Source organism: Anser anser, assembly GCF_964211835.1.
Source record: "Anser anser genome assembly, chromosome: 2".
Classification (NCBI taxonomy): Eukaryota; Metazoa; Chordata; class Aves; order Anseriformes; family Anatidae; genus Anser; species Anser anser.
The window spans coordinates 4443379-4466877 of record NC_139721.1 but is presented as its reverse complement, the minus strand read 5'-3'; the positions used below and the strand labels follow the sequence as shown (position 1 = coordinate 4466877).

General features: G+C 47.4%; 1 protein-coding gene and 1 long non-coding RNA gene across 7 annotated transcripts in view; one reads left to right on the top strand and one right to left on the bottom strand.

Moving 5' to 3' along the window:
- Positions 1–15085, bottom strand: part of AGO2 (argonaute RISC catalytic component 2) — a 58793-nt gene extending 43708 nt beyond the window's left edge. The window contains exon 1 of one of the 6 annotated variants that reach the window (XM_083827410.1): positions 14867–15085. In XM_083827410.1, coding sequence (XP_083683536.1) covers positions 14867–14897 — 31 coding nt within the window. In that variant the 5' untranslated portion in view covers positions 14898–15085. Of the gene's footprint in view, positions 1–8270; positions 13727–13781; positions 13833–14804 lie in introns of those variants that run through there. The other 5 variants (XM_083827409.1, XM_083827414.1, XM_083827412.1 and 2 more) reach the window with 5 other exon arrangements.
- A 314-nt stretch (positions 15086–15399) lies between these two features.
- LOC310895773 lies at positions 15400–22956 on the top strand. Its single transcript, XR_014580944.1, has 3 exons — positions 15400–15807; positions 18051–18178; positions 20154–22956. It is a non-coding gene; the product is annotated as an uncharacterized lncRNA (long non-coding RNA).
- Positions 22957–23499: the final 543 nt, after the last annotated feature.

The following is a 23499-nucleotide window of genomic DNA, read 5'->3' as shown; positions in this document are numbered from 1 at the left end:
TTTTCAGTTCACCTTCCCTGAACGAGGCTGACCCGAGCACCACGGACTACTTTTCTACACGAGGTCCCATCGGGGGCTGGGGTGAGCACACCAAAGCTTTCATCTCTCAGCTGGAGATGTCGCGTTACTCAACCCAAAACTGCTTTTGCCCATTATGCCTCACAGTGATCAGCCACGATGTTCACATCCATCGCGGCTGTTCATGACGGATCCTTTTCCAGCTCCCTACTCACTCCCAGGTATGTGATCCTCTCTTTGCACAGATTTTACTCTGTATTCATTACCCTGCTGCCTCCCGTACAACACTCAGGTCCTCCCTTTCCCACACATCACGGAATTTCACACACTTCTCCCTAACAATCATTTCCTAAACGATATCTGCCCAAACAAGACCATTCCTGACCCCGGCAGGCAGCATCGTTTCTCCGCTTGACCCTTCAACTCCCAGGGCCGTTTCCCCCCCGTCAGTCTCTCCTTACTTATTTTAAAGTCCAACTGAAGTCCAGTCTTTTCCTTCTTCCCTTCCACAAGCATCACCACTAACAACGGTGATTCTCCAGGGCCAAACTGGATAGATGTGGGCAAGATGCCCCTTACTGACAGCCTTTGGTTTCATGGTGGTGGCGGGCTCACCGTGGCACCAAGCTGCTCTGTCACTGCCCCTCCTCTGCAGGACCAGGTGAGAAAGCTGCTCCCACAGACATTTAGACCTGCGACGTTTCAAAGCTTTCTATTATTCAACTCCAAACCCCACCAGAAGGCTCCGCAGCAAGCACTCAACTCCCCTCCAACAGATCCTCCTTTACCAACTTTTCCCCCAAAAAATCTGGCTCCCACCTAGGATTTCAGCCATTTTATTGCTTACACCTCATTATTGCATTAAAGCCATTATTTTCATTTCCATTTTTCTCTAACATCCCTGTTCAACCACAGTGGCCTGGGCACTGACATTAATCTGTATTTTTTTGTGTTGTTCCCTATCATTTCCATAGCACCAGCCATTCCAAAAACGTTCCCGTTTTCTGCCCAGGCTCCTGGCATTTGTCTTTGAACGTTTCTGCTCTTTTTATCCACGCTCTATCCTAGCTGGATTATGGATTGCCTTACCCCTAGTACCTGTTCAACTGTTATCACATCCATATTAAGCCCTTCCCTTCTCTTCGCCCCCAATTTTTACGCTTTCTGACATTTCTGTATCTACCGCCCCAGCCTTATTTCCCTGCCCTTCCTTTTTCCTGTGCCAGATTTGACGCAGCATTTTTCATCTCTCTGAAAAGTACTTCCGAATTTTTAAGGTTTGGCAAGACAACGATCAGCATCACAGAGGGAGGAAGGGATGCCATCCTAAGGGAGCTGGGCAGGCCGGAGAAGCGGGCCCACGTGAACCTCATGAGGTCCAACAAGTCCAAGTGGGACAGAGGGGTGGCCAGCAGGGGAGGGAGGGGGTTTTCCCCTTCTGCTTTGTCCTTGTGAGGCCCCACCTGGAGCCCTGCGTCCAGGTCTTGGTCCCTCAGCACAAGAAGGACGTGGGGCTGTTGGAGCTGGTCCAGAAGAGGGCCACAGAGATGTTCAGAGGGCTGGAGAAGAAAAAAACACAGCCTGCTGGACAAGACGCGAAGGCAGTTTGACAGCACACCTGCACCGTGTATTTTTAAACTTTTTTTTTTTTAATGATCCAATTGAAAAAAAAAAAAAAAGCTATTTCTGGCTCAGCTCACCAAGTCAAACTTATTTAGGGCAGGGTGGTGCTTCAAGGAGATAAGTCCTGTTTATTAAACAGCAGCGCTGACCCGATAAGCAGGCAGCCTCCATCGCCGCCACACGCTGCGGCTGGAGGACTGAGGGCCGCCAGCTTCACTGCGGGGGGGAAAACCGAAGTTAAACCGAAAATGACAACTGGTGGCGTGAACTCGTTGCGGGGACTACCACCTCACGCTAAGAACGCAAAGGAACAGCAAGATACCTCGCGTGAAACGCGTTACAGCGACCGTCTGTGAAGTTCGGAGTCACAACGCGCCCAGTTCAGAGCGTCATTGCTCTTTTTTGTTGGAGAAAACCCACGAACCTTCATCGTGAAACGTAGCTGCTGTGTTCAAGGCTGCCCCGACACACTGCCCCGGCTCCTGGCTGCGGCGCTCCCAAGTAAATTCCCTGCACCCTTTGAAAGGTGCCAGCAGGGGAAGGCTCTTCTTCATGCACGAGCTCCTGCCGGGGAGGTTTCGGAGCGTGGGGAGGTGTGTCGGAGGATACGGCTGGACTCTGCCCACGGAAAACTGCCCAAACCCACCCACTGGGGCCCAAAGGGCCACCGCTGGCAGCTTTCCAAACACACCCGTGGTTTTTTTTCTTTCTATTTCTCCTTTCCTGCTCTTCCAGAGGCTCCTTCCCTAGCAGAGACAGCACTGCAAAGTGTTCGAAAACTCCACGTGGATACCTGGATCTTAGTCTTAAAGCGCTGCCAGGGGGAGAATGAACTGGAAGATGAGAGAGTTATTAAACGTGAAACACCCGAGAGAGAGCTATCAGAAGCTCCTCACTCGTTTGCTACACAAAACCCTGAATACCGAGGGCGTTTCAGCCTTGATACGATGATTGAGGCCGTCACGAAAATACCAAGCTCTGTCTTAAAGGTTTGGAGTAAGGTACGCTGGATATTCAATAGCGAGGTGCCAACGCAGAGTATCTTGAGGCTTAGTTTTAATCATGAAATAACTTCCTCTTATAACCCATCCAATTTACACAGACCAAATGTTATCACTCTTTAAGTTATCACTCTTAAGAAATGTGATTTCTACAAGAAGAAAGAAATCTGGGAAAAGCCAGGTAGTAGAAAAATAACATCCTCGTGAAGGGAAGTAAACCTCAAGCAGCACTGCGCTGTTAAAAGGGATGAGCGGGAGGAAAGAGGAGCAGAGGAGCTATGCACCAACGCAGGAACGAGCACAGAAATGCTACTTCAGTGTACATTAGGTGCTTTTGCAAATTTACAACCTGCCTGCAGAGCAAGGCCGCCCACGTGCAGCTCCCACCTCACCCAAATAACGCCGATCAACCCCGAGATAAGAGTGACTCAGGGAGCCACCCGGCCAAGGCACTCCCAGCGCGCACAAGGTGTGAATGAGCCGCGCTTCTGACCGTGGCTCTGACACCCAGCCGGTTGTGTAACTGAGTTTTCGGGGCCATTTCTTTCATTTACAGCCACTTTGCAGGCTTCCAGCACTATCCTTCGTCCTTCCTGATGCTGTAAAGCTTCGCTGCCGGGCTGCTCGGTCCTGCAGGTCAGCGCCAAGCTTGGCTATTACAGATTTTCAGCAGCGAATTATGCCCTGGTAACAATATCAGGGCCTAACGAGTTACTAAATAAGAAGGGGCCAAGCTGGTTGCATCCGAGGGCTTGTCGACACAGGAGATCGTCTGAGCGTAATTAGACCAGAGTAATTATATCAATAAGTTTCCTGGCATAGCAGGTCCTGACACATCTTTAATAATCAGGTGATGCTTTCACAACTCAAAAATGTTTTAGCGTCGGGCTCCCGTAGCCCACGTTTGTCGATAGGAAGTGACTCTCAAGCTATTTTTCTAAAAACACAGCCCCTCACAGGACAACTCACAGGAACCCACGTGAAGCACGGGAGCCTTGTTTGGCAGCTCTGCTTTCGGTCGAAGTTGCAGTTCCCCTGGATCGTCGGGACGGGCGTTTGCAGATACTGAAGCTGCCGTGTGAAGAGGATGCTTTAAGCCCTTCAAAAACATTTTCTGGTGCAGTTTTACTCAGCTTAAGCAGGACTTGAAACGAAGCGAGCTACAGGCAACAAAGCTTAACCTGAAGACAGAATAATGTCTTTCTCACTAACAGAAGAGGCACAACAAACACTTTTTTTTAGGGATATCAGATACACTAATTACTTGACACCCAAGTATTTATTAAAAGAAGTCCAAGTTTCAAAGCCTGCATAAAGAATTGCAATTTAATGGTAATTTCGGTTCCCCTGCAGCGCTTGGTTTGATGTGCCCTGCTTGTCAACCCCACCTCGCAGGCAGCACAGCCCCTATGACTGCAAATAGCGCTTCTTCGATCGAGTTCTGCTGCCTCCAGGTGAGCTGGCTCCATCCCTTGCACAAGGGGACGTGGAAGGGATGAAAAAGGCTTCTAAAGCTGACGGAGAACAACGAAGGTTGGAGGAGACCCGAATTTTGCTTGCCCTTCTCAAAGGCAGTCCGATTACATTTGCTCGGGGCCTTGTCCCGTTGAGTTTCGAGTGTCTTTAAGGACAGAGTTTCCAAAACAGCTGATTCCAGTATCTGATCACCCTCATGGCCAAATAAACTTGCCTTGTAATTAATGTTCCAGGTTCTGTCCGTTGCCTCTTGCCCCGTTCTGGTACACCTGCCCTAAGTCTGGCCCTGTCTTCCCCAGATCTCCCCCTTCGGCAGCTGCAGACCACCTCACTCTTCTTAAGTTTCTCATATATTTGTGTGTCAGAGGGGCTTTGGCTTTTTCCTTTTCCCCCCAAACCAACTAAGAAGGCTTAGGACCACCTTCAAGTGTTTCACAGTCCGTGTTTTAGAGAGAAGCTCAACTTTCAAACTGTCTGTTAAGAGCCGCTAGACGAAGATAGGGAAAAGGCTCGCGGTGCTTTGCGAGAGATAAGGAAAACTCCAAGCTGCAGCTCCCAGTCCCTTGATACTACGAGGGCAGAGGAATCTATCCGTCTGTCTCTGCTCCTCGCTGAGCGTGTTTTGGCGTACAGAAAGCCCCTCAGTCAAGGCGCGGTGCTGTTGGAGTAGAGGATAGGCAAGGAGGGAAGGTAACGGGCTTAACCTTAACCCTAGGAATCCAGCAAACCACGAGGAAAGTGCTGGAGGGAAGTAGGAGAGATGATGCAGGCGGATCTGAATCCGGCATCTGTGAGAGCATTATCTTAAATATCACCTCCCGAAGGCCCCACGCTAAGGTGTGATTGCCCCGAGATTTCCCGAGGTTTTCTGCTGATACCTCCTCTGGAAAGCAGCACTTTGTAGGGCTCAGCAAGGCAAACAACCCGATAAGCATCTGGAAGGAATGGGAACAGGTAAAGAGCAAAGGGTAAAAACCAATTCTTCCTACCCTTTTATGCAAATAAAGCACATCTAGGACTGCTTCGGGTAGCTCCTTTAACCACTTCTTGTCCCAGCTATAGCAATTAGGGCAAGTGTTCAAGTGGGTGGAGGGCAAACAGATTACCAGAGGTCTCCTCAGGAAAAAAAGAAGGGGGCGCCACGTCTCCATCTCCACTCGGACCCAAGCCATGGAGGAACTTTGCTCAGCTCCGTTCCTCGCTCTGGATGCGTTACGTTTCTTTCTCCTCCTCTTCTCAGCACATAGAAAGTGCCCAGACCCTACCACGGATCCACACGGGATGCCTTCACATCCCTGACTGCTTCAGTGCTGACGAGCAAAAATGAAGGGGCTCTCTGAAAATTTGGGCACATTTTAAGACCCTTGTACAACGTTATTGGGAGCTTCAGGGCCGCCACCAGGCCGCACCGCTTCTAATTTCTTAGTGCTGTCGCACGGAATCCAGTATTCAGGTAAAGAGCAGAACGTCTTGGTTAAACAGCACCGCCTGCAAACCTGTAATCAACCTCCCGATGTTCAGTAGACTTAATCTAAACGCGATTTTTATGGAACAATCGTCACTCACCGCAAAAGAATTCGAGCTATGTTAATTCTCAAGTCCACCGTTGTATGATTTTGCCTGGAATAAACGCTTACAGATCTAGAGCCTTGGTCATCCTGGCTCCTTCCCTCCTGCTGTGTGTTATCAGAGGCATCAGTGCCCGCACGCACACGAGCGCCGCTTGGCCCAACAAGCTCTAAAGGCTCGGGCTTTTGCCCCTGGCACGTCTTTGCGGCGAGCTGCGCCTCGCCAGCTGGAGACTGGTGCCACGGAGGCCCCAAACCTCCGTCCCCAGTGTAATTCCCATTGTGTGCAACTTAATGAAACGCAGAAGTGATTTGTCCTCAGCTTATTAGAGAAACAGTCCAGGATGGACACATTTGCTCTGTCCTTTCGCAAGTACATTCACACCCACCCCATGCTTTGAATAGCAGTAGTTTAGTCTAAAGTCTAGAAATATGGATTTGAGAGTTATTCTCATGCCTAAAATCTTTTTACTTTACGAAACTCAGCTGCTCTAACTCAGAAGCAGTCACGCTCTCCTTGGAAAAGAAATCTTCACCCAAACCCACACCAGATTAATCTTAAGAAAACAACTCGTGTCTTAGTTTCAAAGTAGAAAATTCACAGTTAATTTATCATTTTTGGTAGTGAAAGCAGCTGCAGGAGCATCTTTAATAGGAGATCCAGCAGCATATAATGCGGTTTCAAGAGATAGGGCTGTGGTTTTCAGCGCTGCTGGAGAGAGTGGTAAAATACAGGTTTGTACTAATGGAATAATTGCGATGTGACAGGAGTGTAGGCTACCAGCAGGATGTCTCTGTGATATTCCCCCTCACACACCCTGTTACGGCTCGTTTTTCCTCTACCTGCTTCCTGTAACCATCTTGAGTTCTCCTAGCAGTCAATACAAATTCAGACTCGGCCGTGGCACTGCGCCACCCCAGCCATGACAGCAAAAGCAAGGGAGGAGACCATAAATAGTGGCATTTTACTACAGGGAGATCCAAATCCCGGCAGAAATACGAAGTTATTCAGTTTCTCCCGCAGTGTCACTAGTAAAACCTTACTCAACATCGCACTCAGTCCTATAAATTATAAATATATATATATTTATAAATATATATTTATAAATTTCCTATAAGTTTCCTATAGGAATTTCCTATAAATTTCCATTTGGGGGCTGTCCTTTTCTTCTAAGGATTCTGTAAATGTAAAAAAAAGCGTAGAAGCTAAAAAGGAAAAGGTGTAAGTACAAGTGCTACAAGGAGGCCGACACCTCCACTGAAATTTTACATTACCAGGGATTTGCAAATTAGAAACAGTTGGGGAAAAAAAAAATACCACTACCGTATTCTAATCACACAACAAAATCCAAACAACCAAGCTCCAACTTCCCCGCCCCAGTGGGAACTCCGTTTGAAGTTTCCTCCTCGTGAGCGAAGCTCTCACTTGCCGAGGCACACGCCCTTGTCCCGCCTGAATCGGTACAAACCGTTCCTGAGCGGCCCTGCATTAAAGGACGAAACAATTCTCCAAAAGAAATGCGTTTGGTTCACCACGACATCCATTCCGTCTTGGCTCTCCTACCTGCATCCGAGCGTCTTCAAGTCTATTTTTGTTTTGTTCGGGGTTTGGAGGGCTGGTGGGTTTGGTTGATTTTTTTTTAACCCTATGTCTCATTGCTATTACTACTGAGGAAGCTAGCAAGCCCGAAGAGCTGAAGGTGAGACATCCTATTGTTTGAGAAACCTCCTTATTTCACCAGCAGTTAAAAAAATAAATCACAAATCACACAAACAAGAGACCCCCTGCTCTTCCTACATCCTCAGACTCGTCCTCCACACGGGAGCAAATGAAGATTTCAGAAACGATGGAGGAGTATGATGGGGCAGGAGAGGACAACCAACAGACAAAAATATTAAAAAAACAGCAAAAAAGGGGGCGTTCCCTGCAACCCCCCGGTCGCATGAAAGGACAATGAAATAAGTTCATTATCGAAGGATAAGCGAAGCCAAGAACCCAAACATTTAGCTAGGAATTTACCCTCTGCACGAACAGACGCCTGTCCTTTAATAGCAAACGCTTGCTAAACGAGTTTCAAAAGGTGCACAACAAGGCCCCAGAAATAATTACGTTTTAAAGCCTCGTTCATCTACATGACAAGTTTAACTTCAAACAATTCTTAGATCGATCCAGCTAAGCCAGTGAAACCTCCCTTCTTGGGAATTCTTCTGAAATCGGCTTGTTTTAAATAAATCAAAATCGGCCCGTCCGCACGCTTCCTAGTGCTAAATTAAAATCCAGGTTTCGTTGTTTTCTCGCGTTAACGAGCCGCACAAAAAAAAAGCCCTGCTAGGACAGAAAGCTCTGCGGGGCCGAGCTGCTCAGCCCGCCCGGGGTCCCAAAGGCTGCGTCATCGTGCACGTTCCTGGAGAGGAGCGAAGCAGGAAGGACTTCCCGAGGCAGGAGGTGGAGGCAACGAACGAGGGAGCCTTGGTTTCAGTTCGGATCGGCTCGCCCCGCAGTGCCCCGCGCAGCCTCCCACGCCAGCACAACCGTTTCCTTCCACAGCACCGCGGGATTAATTTGAGGTGGAGGTAAACTTACTGGCTTGCACCCGGGCAGCTTTTACATCTGCTTTGAGCACCGAGGAGCTCTGTTTCTCGGGTGCCCGTTTGGCGAAGGCTGAAAGACGACTAAAAGCTGCAGCGGAGACGAAACGCGGCCGAGAAGCGCTGGCGAAAACGGAAAAGGAGAAGCAAACGGCAAGGGGAGAGAACGAACTGCTCTCGCCGGCACTGCGGTTAAAAATCACTTTCACAACCCAAACGCGACCAAGATTTGGCAGCTCTGTGGAAAGCTCAACGAGAACTGAATCCGAAAGACAGCACTAACGGCAGCAGAGAGAGGGGGGGGAAAAAAAAGCCAACTTAATGAGGGACTTAATTATGTCATCACCACACCGAGCCGATGGTTTGCTTCTGCCTTGGCTGCGTCATTTTGTGAAGTCCCCCAGTTAACAAAAAAAAAAAGCACACGGTCACCGGGTAGCGCTTGGCTTCTCAGCTGCAGCAACGCCGTGAGGATATCTACGAGAAGCCCTTTTCCTTAATGCAAGGAAACCAGAGACCACGCAAACCCGTAAAAATGCTCGCACGAGGACTTTATTCTGAGCCTCTTCTGAACCTCTGAGGCTCACTGAGCGCTGCAAGGCACCGCCTACCAAAACAGCCGTGAGTATACAGAAAGAGGGGCATCAGCTCTGCCTCGGGGTCACGGCAACACTTCCTGAACGGTTCTAAAAGGTCTCTTCAGAGCTCTGCTTCTTAGAAACGGCTACTAAAAAATTATCACGCTAACAAACCACAGCTCTGGTGTAAGATTTGGGAAAGGCTGGACTTGTGTGACGTACCTGGGGACAGCGCTACTCGGATTTGTCTTTTACCCTCCTAATCTTGAGGGCGTAAAGCCGACAAGGAAACGTTTCAGTCCTTCTCTGGGTATTAACATAAATGGGAAAAGAAAAAAAACCACCTTGCGTTAAGTTAAAAAGCGCAGTACTTCCCCAGTCAACAGGACAGGGCTCCTCGTAGCAGCTGGCTGCTCTGTGTGCGCATCAGAAAGGATGCAGGGCAGTAAGGGAAATTCAGTCGATAATGCACGCAGCGGATCCCTACCCGCTGACGCTACAGTTAAACGTATTTAATATTTCCCAGCAGCTACTTTTTTTCGTAACTTACCAACAGTAAGCTACTCAGGGCTGACTTCTCTCGATCGTCGCTGAAGCCAGAGATCAAATTTAAGAGTCAGCAGCGTTTTCTGGTAGTTTGAACGCTACAAACTCCGTCACTAAAAATACAACCAAGCGCTCCGCTAAGACCTGCGGTAAGGCAGGCAATAACCCACGACACCCTTTTTGACAGGTCTCGCAAGCTTTGTAAAGCTATTTGTCGGCACATGCTTAGCTCACCCAGGGATGACTCTCATTACGCAGGCAAAGTTGCTAATTAGCAAGAAGCGCGGCCGTTCGCGACGCCAGTTTAACACGGAGACGTTTACTGCACGCATCGGCCCGATGCCCGCAATTTTTGGGGGGCCAGAAGAACTCAGGAGGGCTGCTTTTGGGAACGGACATTCCCTCCTAGGCTGTTTGAAGAGAGAAGAAGGACAGACAGTCATATGGTAACCTGATTTAGTAGGATTTAGAAACCCAAACTCACTCTCGGGGCGTTTGGGAACGTGACTCGCAGCCGTTCTGGAGGGGCCGAGCCTGGAGGCAGCAGCGCAGCACGACGCGTGCCAGCGGGACTTTCCTGGAAGGCGAGGAGGTTTGGATGTCCCGCACGGCCTTCTGCGAGCGCTACAACACACCACCGAGGAGTCGAGTACGAGACGTTTTTGCCAAAACGAAATATTTCAAGAGGGAGGAAAAATGTACGTACTAAACCCCACGCTTCCGCGCAGCCAATGAGAGAACCGCTGCTGAAAAACAACTTCCACTTTCCACAGCGTGAATCTTGTGTGTACTTTGGCTCGCAAAGGAAAAGGAGGAGGTTCCATTCACCACTTGTCTTTGCACCTAATCACTGCCTCATCTTTAAGATACCTTACGATTACGCAGCAGGCTCAGCCAACACAGTAAGGAGTCGTCTTTAGGAAGACATCCCGGCCGTGGTGACGCTGCTCCTGAAAAAAAAACTCACTGCGTTTTGTGGGTAAGGTTGATGAAAGGAATTTAAGCTTAAAGAAAAACTCTCACGCGAAAAGGGAGAGCTGAAGGTGCACATGAAACTATTTCCTCTTTTATGTACGGCAGCTTACGATGGATTTCAACACAGCTGTCTAAAATGAAGCCGAAGAAACCGCACAGCTCCGTGCCACCAGCCGAGCTGGCACATTCGGAGCAGGCCCGGGACACAAAAAACCTTTCCAAAACACAAAGAGCAGCGACAGGAGGTGCCGGGCGTTCTTGCTGCCCTCAGGGCATACGCTGGGAGGACGCAGGTGGAGTTCAGATCCACAAGATGAAGGTGCTGCCATTTCCAGCACCTGATGTGCAGCAGCAGCACATCCTTCCCTGCACATTTTAGGACTGAAGAGAGAGAATACGCAACCGTGGCATATCAACAGGAAAATATATGGGGGCTAAAAACGAGCACACACACACGTTGAAACTCAAGAAAGATTTAAGAGTTTCAAAAGTCTATTAACAACTTTTAAAGAGGGAACTTTCAGCCAAACAGCGACTGAGAAAATAGCCTTAGTTTCGCCGGTTCGATACAGAGAACTCCAATTTTTTTCTAGCACAAGAAACAAAGCCTGCGTTTCACACAGAAACCAAAACCCCCTTTACAAAGTCAGTTTTTCAGACAACTGCTGCTTCGACAACAAATTACGCCTTCAGGTAGCAGACAAAAATCAAACGCCCTTTCAAAGGCTCAGAAAGGACCCTACAGCATGCCAAGGTGAGAAATGAGAAATAGAGAAATGCTCTGCAGGGGGAGTTACAGAAGTTTATGTAAGTTTTATTCACTTCTTCAAGCCGAATTGATATAAGGACAGAGTTTTTATTATGATGACCCTGCCCAAGGCAGAGGGGTTGGACTACACGATCTTTAAGGGTCCCTTCCAGCCCCAAACATTTTCTTTTTATGCCACTTCTACATTTTTCCAGCCTGGAAAAGATAACACAAGATGTACGCTTCCTGTGTTAAAACGAGCAAAGCAAAAATCTCAGCCATACATTCACATTTCTTACTCTTAATAGTTTCTTGAAGGCAAAAAAGCGTAGGGATTGAAAAATGCAGCAAATTAAACGCTAAGCCAAGAAGTCAGTACCTGGGGAAAAGGAACAGGGATCACAGCTTTGCTAAACATGGCAGAAGTGATTTTACGAAGTCCCGCTCCGGTACTAAAAGTGTCTTCCCCCCGACGTAACAGCGTGTTCGAACAAAGTTTCCACGTTCAGCAGCAATTTTGTGAAATCAGTCAGATACGGCCTCCTAACTTGCTTTCTACCCTTTCCAGGAAAAAAAAAAAAGAAAGGAAGAAAGAATTCAGATGAAAATAGCAAACCCTGGGCAAATCGAGCCAGCTCGCTGGCGGGGGGCCAACGCGACGGAACGGGGCTGGCGGCGGCGGCCAATTTTGGCAAGGGGGAGCCGGAGGAGTAAAGTAGCTCGGATGTATCCACGGGCTGGAGCGAAGCAACCAGCAGCAAGACCCAAGTCAGGAGGCGCATGAATGGAGCATTTTACGCGGCGTCGAGGATGTGCTGACAGACATGTAGGGGCTGGAGCTCTCGCGCGCTCGCGGCAGCTGCGTCTCGGCGCACGTTTGCAAACCGCAGCTCTTGCTCATCCCTCTGAACCGGATCTCAGCATGTGCTCAGGTAGCAGCCGGGCGCGTGGAAGGGAACTTTCACTGGTGGCAGCAGACCGCACCGAACACCTTGCGCAAGGCGGCCGAGCGTCCCGCTGACGGTCCCCTTTTCCACGCTGCTTCGCCGCTCTCTTAAAAGGATAAAACGCTAACCAAATGCCCTGCCGGACCGTTCGATGGGGAGCAGGAAGATATTTGGGACTGCTGGAAGCCCGGCTGGGGACGGGGTCACAGGAAGGAAGCAGAAAACGTCACGGTGTGGAGAACTCGCGGCTCGTACCCCAGGACAAGCACTGCTGCTGCCCAGCTCCGCACAGGGGAAAGGGCTGAGCCTCCGAGATAAACTCGGAAGTAAACAAGGCAGAAGATGAGCTTGGTGGGAGGGAGCAGGAGCCCGAGACACAGCGGCGATGTCTGGAGGGGAACAGCAACCTGGGACTCGGTAAAAGCGTGGTGTTTGTGGTATCAAAAGCCCGGGGCTCAGAAAGGGATCTTCTGCTGCGGGGAAAACACCCTTACACACCGCATCTGGTGCCGGGGAAAGATCACTCTGAGTGAAAGGGAGAGCAGGAGGGTCAGAGAGCAAAGGAAGGAGGTTAGAGGGACTTCCACCTTCTTGTGTTAAAGGTTAAAGCAATTGGGAGTGATGCCCAATTCATCAGAAGGTATCTTCCCTTACATGATGGTATCTCCCCCAACATCCTCTCTCCCTTAAGCTAATTTTTATCATTTTTTACCTTTACGTGGAGATTGACTGACTCTAGGCACACAAACCTTCGTTACAGTTGGTGTGAAACGTTCCCGCTTTGCTTTTAAAGGCATAGACCAGAAGAACTTAAAGCACAAGCTCAGCGATGCATGGTTACACCTTGGATACACGTAGCTTTTAGGACGGAGGTGTGTTTCGGTATCGTTATGATATTATAATGGCCAAAGTTCACCAAAAGGGCAGCATTTTCTCAAAAACATGGCAGGCCGTTGGCCCAGGGTAGCAAATACGCAGCTTATCGGTTCCGATGTACCTTCGAGTTCCCATCTTATCACGGAGCCTGGCCGCGGTGCCTGCGCTCCGCTCCACCCTCCGCACGGCTCCTCTCGGAGGCGGCACACCAAGCTCCCCCTGTTCCCCCCAACATTTAGGGTCGGAGGCCTAGGGAACTTCTACGGAGCGCAGCTACAAAAAGCTTCCACCCTGGAAGCCTCTTCAATGCCGCACCTTTTATTTAAGATGGGAGTATCAGTTTAATTTCTAAGTCACCTCCAGCAATCACCCCCCACATACGTGAAACTACTCTCAATCCGTACACTGGCAATATTTTCAATAATCTGGCTCTCCAATTTTGAACAAGGTGTATTCACAGGAGGTGAGCAGCCTTAGCAACAACAGCACAGTCTGAGCTCCACGAATACCTGCACACCGAACGTGGAAACAAGAGAACCTGACGCCAGAAGCAAAGGAAATGATTAAATCAGTATTTACCCACAGTTATTGGTACTGAAGCGTGCGAAAGCCAAAGCCTTGAACCCCACTCAGCTGCAGAGCCCTATCTCCCCAGGGCTTCTAGTAAAGGCCTTCAGCACCGTAGGGAGAAAAGCAAGAAGTACAGCTCCTCTGCTTTTCCTAACACGGCAGCAATCCTCCTGGCTGTCCTTCTTGATTCTCGTCCCCTCAAGGGGAAATCAAAGAAAAAAGAAGCCAGCCCCCAGCCGCGGGTCCCAGGATGGGAACGCTCTTACAGTTCATGGGAAGCAGGACAGACATCTCAGCTACAGGTCCCGTACTTCACTGTGCTGTTCCTCGCTAAGGAATTCGACAATAAGGGAGAGAGATGTTATGCAAAGCTGTTAGGAACAGTAAATTAAAATACAGGAAGTTCGACTTGTTCTGAAACTTTTCTAGGAAAAAGAAAAAAAAAAAAACAACAACAACTATGAGGCACCAGCCATCCAAACACTGTAGTTCCTACATTAAAATAGAAACTGCCTCACAGAAACAGCCCAGACTCAAAAAAGCATTGTCCTATAGTAACAATACACACTTCTACGATATGAATGTATTTCTCTTAAATAATATCGGGGGTCCTTGAGGCAGTTGGCAACCTTTCCTCTGCCCACGTTCATCTTCCAGCTCATGGCACTCATTACACGACAGAGCCTGAGGACACCTAAGGAAGCCAATAACCTCCTCCAGCCCTACCTGGTGCCTGGGTAGGGTCTGGGCAGGTTTCACCAACACCTAAAAACCCAAAAATGAGGCAGGGCCCCATGACAAGCGGGCGCCCCCCGACCTCCTTCAGCCCGGGGCAGGCCAGGAAGATGCGGCCCGCTGCCGAGAGCGGGGAGGGAAGGAAATGGAGACCCCAGAGCTGCCAGCAGGAGGCTGAGCTGGCAGCACAGCCGGCCTGGAGGGGGAAGGAAGGCGGCACGGAGCTCACCCAGCCCCGGGGAACGACCCCGGGACCGAGCCGGGGGGCTCCCCGCCGCCCCCTCGCCTCACGGCGGCCGGGAAGGGAGGGCAGGGGGGGGGCCGAGCCGCCCCTCCGGGGGCCTCAGGACACGCACCGAGGCTTTGCCCCTTCCTTCCCCGCGGCCTCAGAGGCTCCAACCGGGCCTAAAGCCCCCGAAACGGCCCCGTCGGGGGTAAAAAAATGAAGGAGGGGGGAAGCGCCTGAGGGCGCCTGAGGGCGCCTCGTGCGCCGGCGGTCGCCTCCCCTCAGCCGTCCCCTCCTTCCCCTTCGACCCCGTCCCTCAGGCACGCACCGAGCCCGAGCCGAAAGCCCCAGAAAGCCCCAAGAGGGAGGCGAAAGCGGTCGGAGCCTCACCGGGTCCGGCGGAGGTGGCTCCCGGGTACATGTCTCCGTGCGAGGCGGCTCGGCGGCTCCGAGGGGAGGGAAAGGGAGGGAGGGAGCAGCCCGAGCCGCGGTTAACGCTGGAGGAGAGGGTGGGGGGAAAGGGAGGAGGAAAAGAAAAGGGGGAAAAAAAAAAAAAAAAGGAGGAGGGCCCACGTTAAAACCAGGTTACTCGGCGGCCCTGAGGAGCGGGGAGAAGGGAGGAGCCGCGGGGTCACGGGGAAGGGGCGCCCCGCCTGCCGCCCGCCTCCCTCCCTCAGCCCCCGCGGCGAGCGGGAAGCGGGGCGGGCGCCGCCTGAGGGGCCCCGCGGCCCGGCTCTGGGGCCGGCTGCGTGCCGCCAATGGCCGCCGATTCCCTTCCTCCTCCTCCTCTTCCTCCTCCTCTTCCTCCCCCCTGACGAATTTCTTCCTCAGCCGTGCCGCCAGGCTTTGCTCTTCGCCTGCCGGTGTGGCCGAGCAGGCGCGGAGCGTTTGTAGGAGAAGCGTTTCTAAGGCTCGGAGCGAGCCGCTGAGGTGAAACAAAAGGGTGTTTTGCCTCAGCTTCTGGCTTAGGCAGGTGTGGTATCGTCAGTTGTGCTAAAATAAAGTGTAGGGTGGCTGCTAGAGGGCTTTGGAAAATGCAAAGTACTTCAGGCTCCCTCTCTGCTGTGAAAACCTCAGATCAGTCACCTCGCTTCCCTCACACCTCCATGCCACATCCACTTTTTGTCCCATCTAGGAATCCCAGCTGTGTTGTGGTACCTTACTGTCTTGCACAATGAGATAATTCCTGGCCATATGTATATGAGGTTTGGTACAGGAGAACGCGAATTAGCAATTGCCATCATGTGAAAGAGGCATAATATTGGTCAGCGTGACGTACTGAGGCCCAGGAGATGATCTGTGATGATTCCTGGAGGAGTTTTCATCCCTTGGTAATTACCTCATTGGTTCTTCTTACTTTCAGGAGGGGAAAATAGGAAAAAATAAAAAAAAAGCAAACCTGCTAAGGAGACTGAGTTAAAGCATGATCTCACTTCCACCAGAAAACATTAATTACATCAGCTATGATCCATACTTTCCTCCAGCGGCGCCATTTAAATGTGGATAACTTTTTTAAAAAAATCTCATCCCAGAACAGTCAAGCCCCTTCAAAGTCAACTAAATTCCTTCAGTTAATTTTATGTGCTAGGGGACACGGTGAACGTACTGCTTGGTATAGTTATTCAAACCATTTAATATCCTCCTTCATCAGTTTGTATTTGAAGTGATAATAGAAGCATTTAGCTATTCCAAATTTACATCAGCTAGATGTTTATGCTCCCCTTTGGGTCATATTTGTAGGTAGATATTCAGGGGTTGCTATTAACTGCTCATCTGTCACTGCAAGTGTACTGTTCCTGAAAACCTTGTCACCACTAGTTTCCACTGGAGTGATTTTGGATTTGCTGAGGTGACAGTGGGAAATCATGCAGTCCCTATATCAGCATCTGAGTTTTTGATACTATATTTAAATCAATCTCTTCAATCTGATTAGGAGGATAACTCCTGCTAACATTATGCATAGCTCCGTGCCTGTTAGACTTTCTGCATTTAAGTACAAGAGAACATAAAAATATACAGATAGGTTTCTAGAAAAGTCCACTGAGAGCGGTGATCATGGAGAAGTTAGCATCCAGTACCCACCACCTCATCTCACCCAGCTAAGTCTAGATTTACTGCCTCACACCAGCACCGGCTGAACAATGTAGCTACATGCCTGTCTTGGCACCTACCATTGCCTACTCAGGTTTAAAAATTACACGTGAAAGAGCCAGGGGAAAAAATGTAGTAGGGCTACCATCATATGAGCAGTTTGTTTACTGTTCTAGCAAGAGAAATAACATGGCTTATGTTTGCTATACAAGGAATACAAGACGAAAATAAGCCATCACCACAAGTAATGAAGGCATTTCAAAATCTGTGACTTTTAATCCCTGGCACCTGATGTGATGTGGTAGTTAACATACATCACTAATAGCATGTCGAGCATTTTAATACCAGGTCCATTAGTACTCAAAAAAATTGGCAAAGCTTATATACTTCAGTCAAAAATGATAAACATTTCAGTCATAAGACTGCACTTAAAGGTATTTTGTGAGAAACAGCTCTCATGTTATAAAAATTCTAGCACACAACACACAGATTTTAGGTTAAGAGGGCTATATGTCGGGTTAAGAGGATTTGGTAAACAGGACCTCGGAGCCCCCCACTGCAGGATATAGTGGAATAGCTCTGCCTAATTATAACTCCAAACACAACTGCTGGTGGGGGAGAACAAATAATCCATGCATAGGTTTCCTAAAAGCCACCACCACCACCAAAACCCACAACACATTTGCGAAAGGCTTTGGTAATTTATTCTTGTCTAATCTGGTCACCCTGACTAGCACTGAGGCTTTCCTCCATCAGGACATTCACGAGTTCGGAGCTGGCAGCGTGAACAGGAACAGGACAGGAGCAGTGATTACTGTGTTATATTTTTCCACCTGAAGGAAGAGCTCCTCGTGTTGGTAGGCATGTGGAATGAGTTCAATCCAGACTTCCAGGAAAGAACCATCTCTGTCCTGTAGGTGGACAAAAAACAAACGGACTGACTGTTGGATACATAAACACAGATAATCCCATCTCACCTTTCCACATCATCCTGCTTGTGAAATACCGGACTGAAAACAACAGTCATTGAAGCTTGCATGCTGAAAGGATGTGCCGACATGAAACTTCATCTGATACCTCACCCAGCTGCCAAAGAAGAAAAAAAATAAAGTTCATTTTGGTACTCAGCAATCTGTTGGAAATTAGCAAGCTCCCAAGCAACAGAAGGTAGCTGACATTTAGGGGAGGTTTCACAAGACAGTAAAGACATATCCCATGCTACTTTTGGGTTCTGAAGAACACTCTGCAATTGATTTCAGAAATTCTCTGGAAAATATAGAGCCGGAGAACAGCAATTAATATCTGGAACAGGCTAGAGTGCAATATACTTGTATTGATTTTGAGCTGATTTTTGTGGGTTTAGAACTTCATAAGCAAGAGGGCTTATCGCTGTGTATACATGACTGCCGACTTGCACAACCAGTTAAATAGTAAATCAGTTAAATAGCTTTATTTAAACACTCTTTTTTTTTTTTTCATGTAGGAGTCCTGGTGTTCCTGCAGGCTGTTTTCATGCTACTGTACACTCTCAGCAAGATTTCTGGGTTACTGAGGAGAGGAGAGTTACAGCTCTGGTCTGCCCCTGTTCTTGTAGTAACAGGGCACACACAGGTTGGTCCACGTCACTTGCATTACTTCTAATGCTTTCTGTCACTGACAAATGATGTTTTGGAGCACAGTGAAACCTAATTATGCTTTACTGGGCAATTTCACCCCCCATCCCCCAAAAAAGCAAAACCAAAACCCAACCCCCTCATTCCCCCTTACACACAAGAAAACCCTCTATTTTTGAAAAGATTTGCGGTCATATTGGTCTGAAAGCTCTATAAAAGCGTTCTTTTCAACATGCTCTTAATAAACTGTATTAACGATTACAAAGTATCATTAAGAATTGCTGAAATGCTCAAAATCAGGTTTCTTTAGAGGAAAAATTGACTGGCTGTTGCACAGAATACCCTATCATAACTGCTAGATTTCAACCTGAAATTTCCTAGAACTGGTATCTCCCAAGGAAGGAAATATTGGTTTTGGAAAAACTGCATTTTCTAATATTTTTTGAAGTAAAGATAATATTTTTGAATGGCTTTTAAGAATCATTTATATAAACAGAAGTAATTGGGGGTAAATATTTTACATACAAATAAGCTAGTGGCAGAACATATGGCTTTTCTTTTGATGAGAGAACATATTTTGATCTCACTAAGCACAACCCTTCTCTTTTTAAACTAAATTAATTTTAAAACCAGTTTATAATTTCTGTTAGTCATTTATAAGAATGATAAAATGGCAAAAAAATTTACTCGGAGAAGAAAGATGTAAATTTGATTCTTGACTGAGGGAATTCAAGCTTACATTATTCCAGCTCTCACCTGGCCTGACTTGAAGCTGTTATTCTGGAGTGTGCGCACTAGATTTTCATATACTCTATGTCCTTTTCATAATAATATATATATTTTGCTTTACATAATAAAAATATACAGCGAGATCAGAAAAAAAAGTGAAGAAGGACTCAAGAAGGACTTACTTTTGTAGGTGATCAGAGCAAACACTACAGCAATTAAAAACTATCAAAAAGATGCAGCACCACCTATTGGGGATGTGCTGTGTGCTGATTATTACCACTGCAAGTAGCAGTAGAGTTTTGTTCTTGTTGTGAGCCCAAACGAGCATCCTGTCCAGGCAGGTTTCTCAGCTGGACTTCCCACTATAGCCATGGACTCAGGCCTGGAAATATTTCTTCGGTTTGAACCCAGTTATGAGAAAGGGTAAAACACACACACACACAAAATCAGCTAAGGAACAATTTGTTTCCAAAAAGAGGATAAGAAAAGCAGATACTGTACTGATACTATTAATGAACAAAGTTGGAGAAGACAATTTAATGGTGAATAGTTGCTTTGTCAAATCCACTCCTACCCTCAAAATAAAATAATAATATTAATAATAACAACAACAATAATAATAAAAGCCATGGACTTAGTGTCATTATAGCCCAGTAAGTGCAACTGTAAAATTAAAATCATACCATACAGAGGAAAAGCTGGTACCACCACTGGAAAACAGTTGGGGGGGGGATAACTTGTCCTGGTTAACAGCACCCAGATGTGCCTCAACAAACACAGGGCATCCCAATTAACCGCCAGCTCCTTCCCTCTCTCAAGAGCGGAAAGCCTTCGGCCCTTTGGGTAAAGGTGTTGGCGTGATGGTAAACAACCTGAACTTCACTGGTGTGGCTAATTGCTAAAACCAGGAGATAGAGGCATGTCGAGCCAAATGAGGATCCTCCCAGGGCCAGCGAACAACTTGGATTGTTTGAACAGCTTAAAGTAGAAAACAATAATGAACTTCTACTAGGGAAAGAAAGGGAACTGTAGAGAGATTAAAGTGGACTGCGGTAAGAAGGACAACCTAAAAGGGCTCATCTGCTTTTAGGACCTCTCACCGTGACACAGGGATTGCCTTTAGGCAGCTACAGCATCTCCCAAGCCTATTCGGTGGCTCAGGGAATTGTGTTTGTTTATTGTTTGGTTTGGTTTTTGTTTGTTTGCTTTCAGGCAAGCAGTCATCTCTTTTCTCCTTCTTGCAGATGACTTCCCTACCTGCAGGACGTACACCTGGCTGAGCGGCCAGCTCATGTATTATTTCGTGTTGTAAAACACTGCCTTCAAGACACAGATATAAGACTTTGCCATTTTACACTTCTTATTCTTGCTTCCCCGGTGTCGATTCACAATATAATGCAGTTTTCTAGAACCTCACAACAATCACTGTGCTGACTTTAATGCTAGCTTCTTCTGACCCCAAACATAAGCATACCACTATAGCATAACTATATAGAAATTCCGTACCCAATGCTCGATGAAAACACTGCTGTCCTGCAACACTAACAGGCCGGAGGCCCTGATCCTAATTTGTCAGACCTGTGCAACTTGTGCGAGAGCTTGCCGTGTGAACTGGAACTTGGTACCAGGTGTCACGCTATGTGAGGTTTGAATGTGGGATAATGGAAAAGGCCTTGAAAGAAGAGGCCCCCAAATCATTACTAACTTCACAGAATCAGAGAATGGGTTGGGTTGGAAGGGACCTTAAAGCCCATCCAGTCCCAACCCCCTGCCATGGGCAGGGACACCTCCCACCAGCCCAGGTTGCCCAAGGCTCCTCCAGCCTGGCCTTGAGCACCTCCAGGGATGGGGCATCCACAGCTTCTCTGGACAGCCTGCGCCAGTGCCTCACCCCCCTCTGAGTGAAGAATTTCTTCCTTATATCTAATCTAAACCTGCCCCCTTTTAGTTTAAAGCCATTCCCCCTTGACCCTGTCATTACACTCCCTGACAAAGAGTCCCTCCCCAAACTTGTGGTCAACTACTAATTATCGAAAAAGTGCAACTTGAGAGCTGGAAAAAGGCTGTTTAATACAGGAAGGATCAGCTCAGGAAGGTTAAAAACAACAAAACAGTTAAGCAAGGTCAGGGAAAGAGAAAGAAATGTGTGATTCGGGTCTCCTTGGTGAAGACTTCTTGAGTTTGGCCACCTTGATGACTATCAATACCCAAAGTCATGCTTTACTCTACAGCGCCAGCTCTGTAGTATTGTGTACACACATATAATTTAGGAAGAAGTGTTAAGGACTGAACCCTTTGTATATGTAGCAATAACGACTGATAAAGTACAAGAATTGATCTGTAGTGGTTACAATTGTGAGAATTATTAGCACAGTGTTTTCTTACTTAATATTAGTATTAAAGTTCTGTTTTAAATTTAAAACTACCAGTGTTAGCGCTCCCAGCAATCTCTAAATCTTTAAATGGTGTGTGTATGTATACATATATATACATACATATATATGCACACATAAATATATATCAGTTGCGACGGCGCATGTTGAAACAAGTTCATCCCCTCCTTCCTGATGTTTTCCTTTCCTGGCTGGTAAGTAGAGCTCAAGTGCATTCAGTCAAATCTCTGCTGCTGCCCTTTACCATCCTCCACGTGTAAAACACCCACCTCGGGAAATTTTCACACCCAACCTCTTTGCTTTGCTTATCGTGAAGACACTCCTGTGCTATCTGGTGAACACTTTATCAGCACACTTATATTATCACCCTACATCAGAGCATTGTCTTTCTGGAGCAAGCCCTAGTAACTCATCACTCTGGAAGTAATTCAGGATCCTAGAACTGTAGACTACGCAGAAGCATATATACTTTCCATTTTTTATTTATTTTTTTAAACACCCCAATATATTTTCTACAGAGCCATCTCTAAGGGAAGTTATTCTGCTCCAAGAGGATGATGAAGTATTAAATAGGTTGTATGAAGCATGGACAGTTAACCGGCTCAGAGGTGAAAAGCACACAGACTTTATCCTAGACTTTATCCCTCGGTCCGCCTTGGAATGGAGCTTTGTTAACTGGCAATGCTGACTGGATAGCTAGGCTTCAAAAAGCTTTGGGGAGCAGCAACACTGTTCTTTCCTATTACACAGTGATTTGTTGGCATCATAACTTTATTCTGAGCCCCTACAGATCAGCCACATCAGTGTCACTCAATAGATGCAGCAAGACAGCCATGAAGCAAGGATGCAGGCAAATCTCCTCTAATTAATGTCTTTATCAACCAAAATCTAAGCTTATGTGAAAGTCATGTTTAAATTTCAGGTCATAATATTTTATTTTTAAACAATGCATCTTCATTTTTAAATCATTTTCACTTAAGAACTGTTACCTACGTCCCTGTTCTCTCCTATAGGGTCCACTCAAATTTCCACTTGGACCTTCACCTCTAAAACAGGATAGAAAAAGCTGGCCCCTGTCATTCACCTGTCTTCTTATCCACAAGCAAGAGATACTCCCGAGTACTGTCCCCAAACAAAAGTATGCAATTTCAGTACAACATCACGAAACCTGTGGATCATTGCCAACAAGAAGCCCTTGAACACACAGAACCTGCAAGTTCAGTGAAGCTAGATTTTTCTCTACAGCCTGAAGACAGCAAAGATTTATCGTCACTATTTAAATCCTGTACAATAAGTTACTTTCTATTCAATGCAGGATGTTTTCAGTGGAGCAGGCACATTTCAGATGCTGAATCTAACATTATTAGGTTTCTTAGCTGGCAGTGTCTTTAGCCATGAAGTATAATCTGAGCTATTTAGCTATCTTCGTGTGGGCTGTTCTAATAAAGGCTAATGGTGGTCCTCCTGCACTGGCAATTGATAATTCCCCTTGCTTCCGTCTGCTTCAGCAAGTCATTCTTCAGTTCCTTCCTCCACATACATGAATGTAATCTGGGATCTACTTAGGAGGAATATTTCTTACTTGATTAGCTTGGGTGTCCTACAAGTTTTTTTTTAGCCTTTTCACAAGCTGTACATTTCCAGAGGTGCTATTGCTGATAAAAAGGAGTTACTCGGAGATTCCAATGCCCTTAAGCAAACTCCAGTTTCTGCTTCCAGATACCTTGAGCATAGCTATAGCCTATACATGAACTTCCTTCTAAACTAGATCTGTGAGTTCATTTGCCTGAAAATTAAAATTTTCGGTCCGTGTTGCTAGTTTTCAGGCAGATCTTTGCAGATGTAGCCACACAGCTCTGAAAGCTTCCGCAGAGGAGGCCGTGGCAGCACTGGCATGAGGGACGGATGAGGCAAGCAGAACTGCCCCTGCTCTGCTGGGCCTTCATGAAATCCCATCCTCAAGCACCTGGCACTTACAGAGATTCCTCTGTGCCCTCCGCCAAGTACAAGAAGTTTAAGTGTTTAAAGTCAGAACTGGTACCACCACTACCAAGGTTAAAAACCTGCAAGTTAAGTGCTGCGACACTGCATTCATCGTCTCCAGCAGTACATAGTGTCTGATCCTCATCCAGTGAAACTTAGAGATGCTTCAAATTATGAGGAAGGGATGGATACAAGAGGTCCCTCTTGTGTGCCT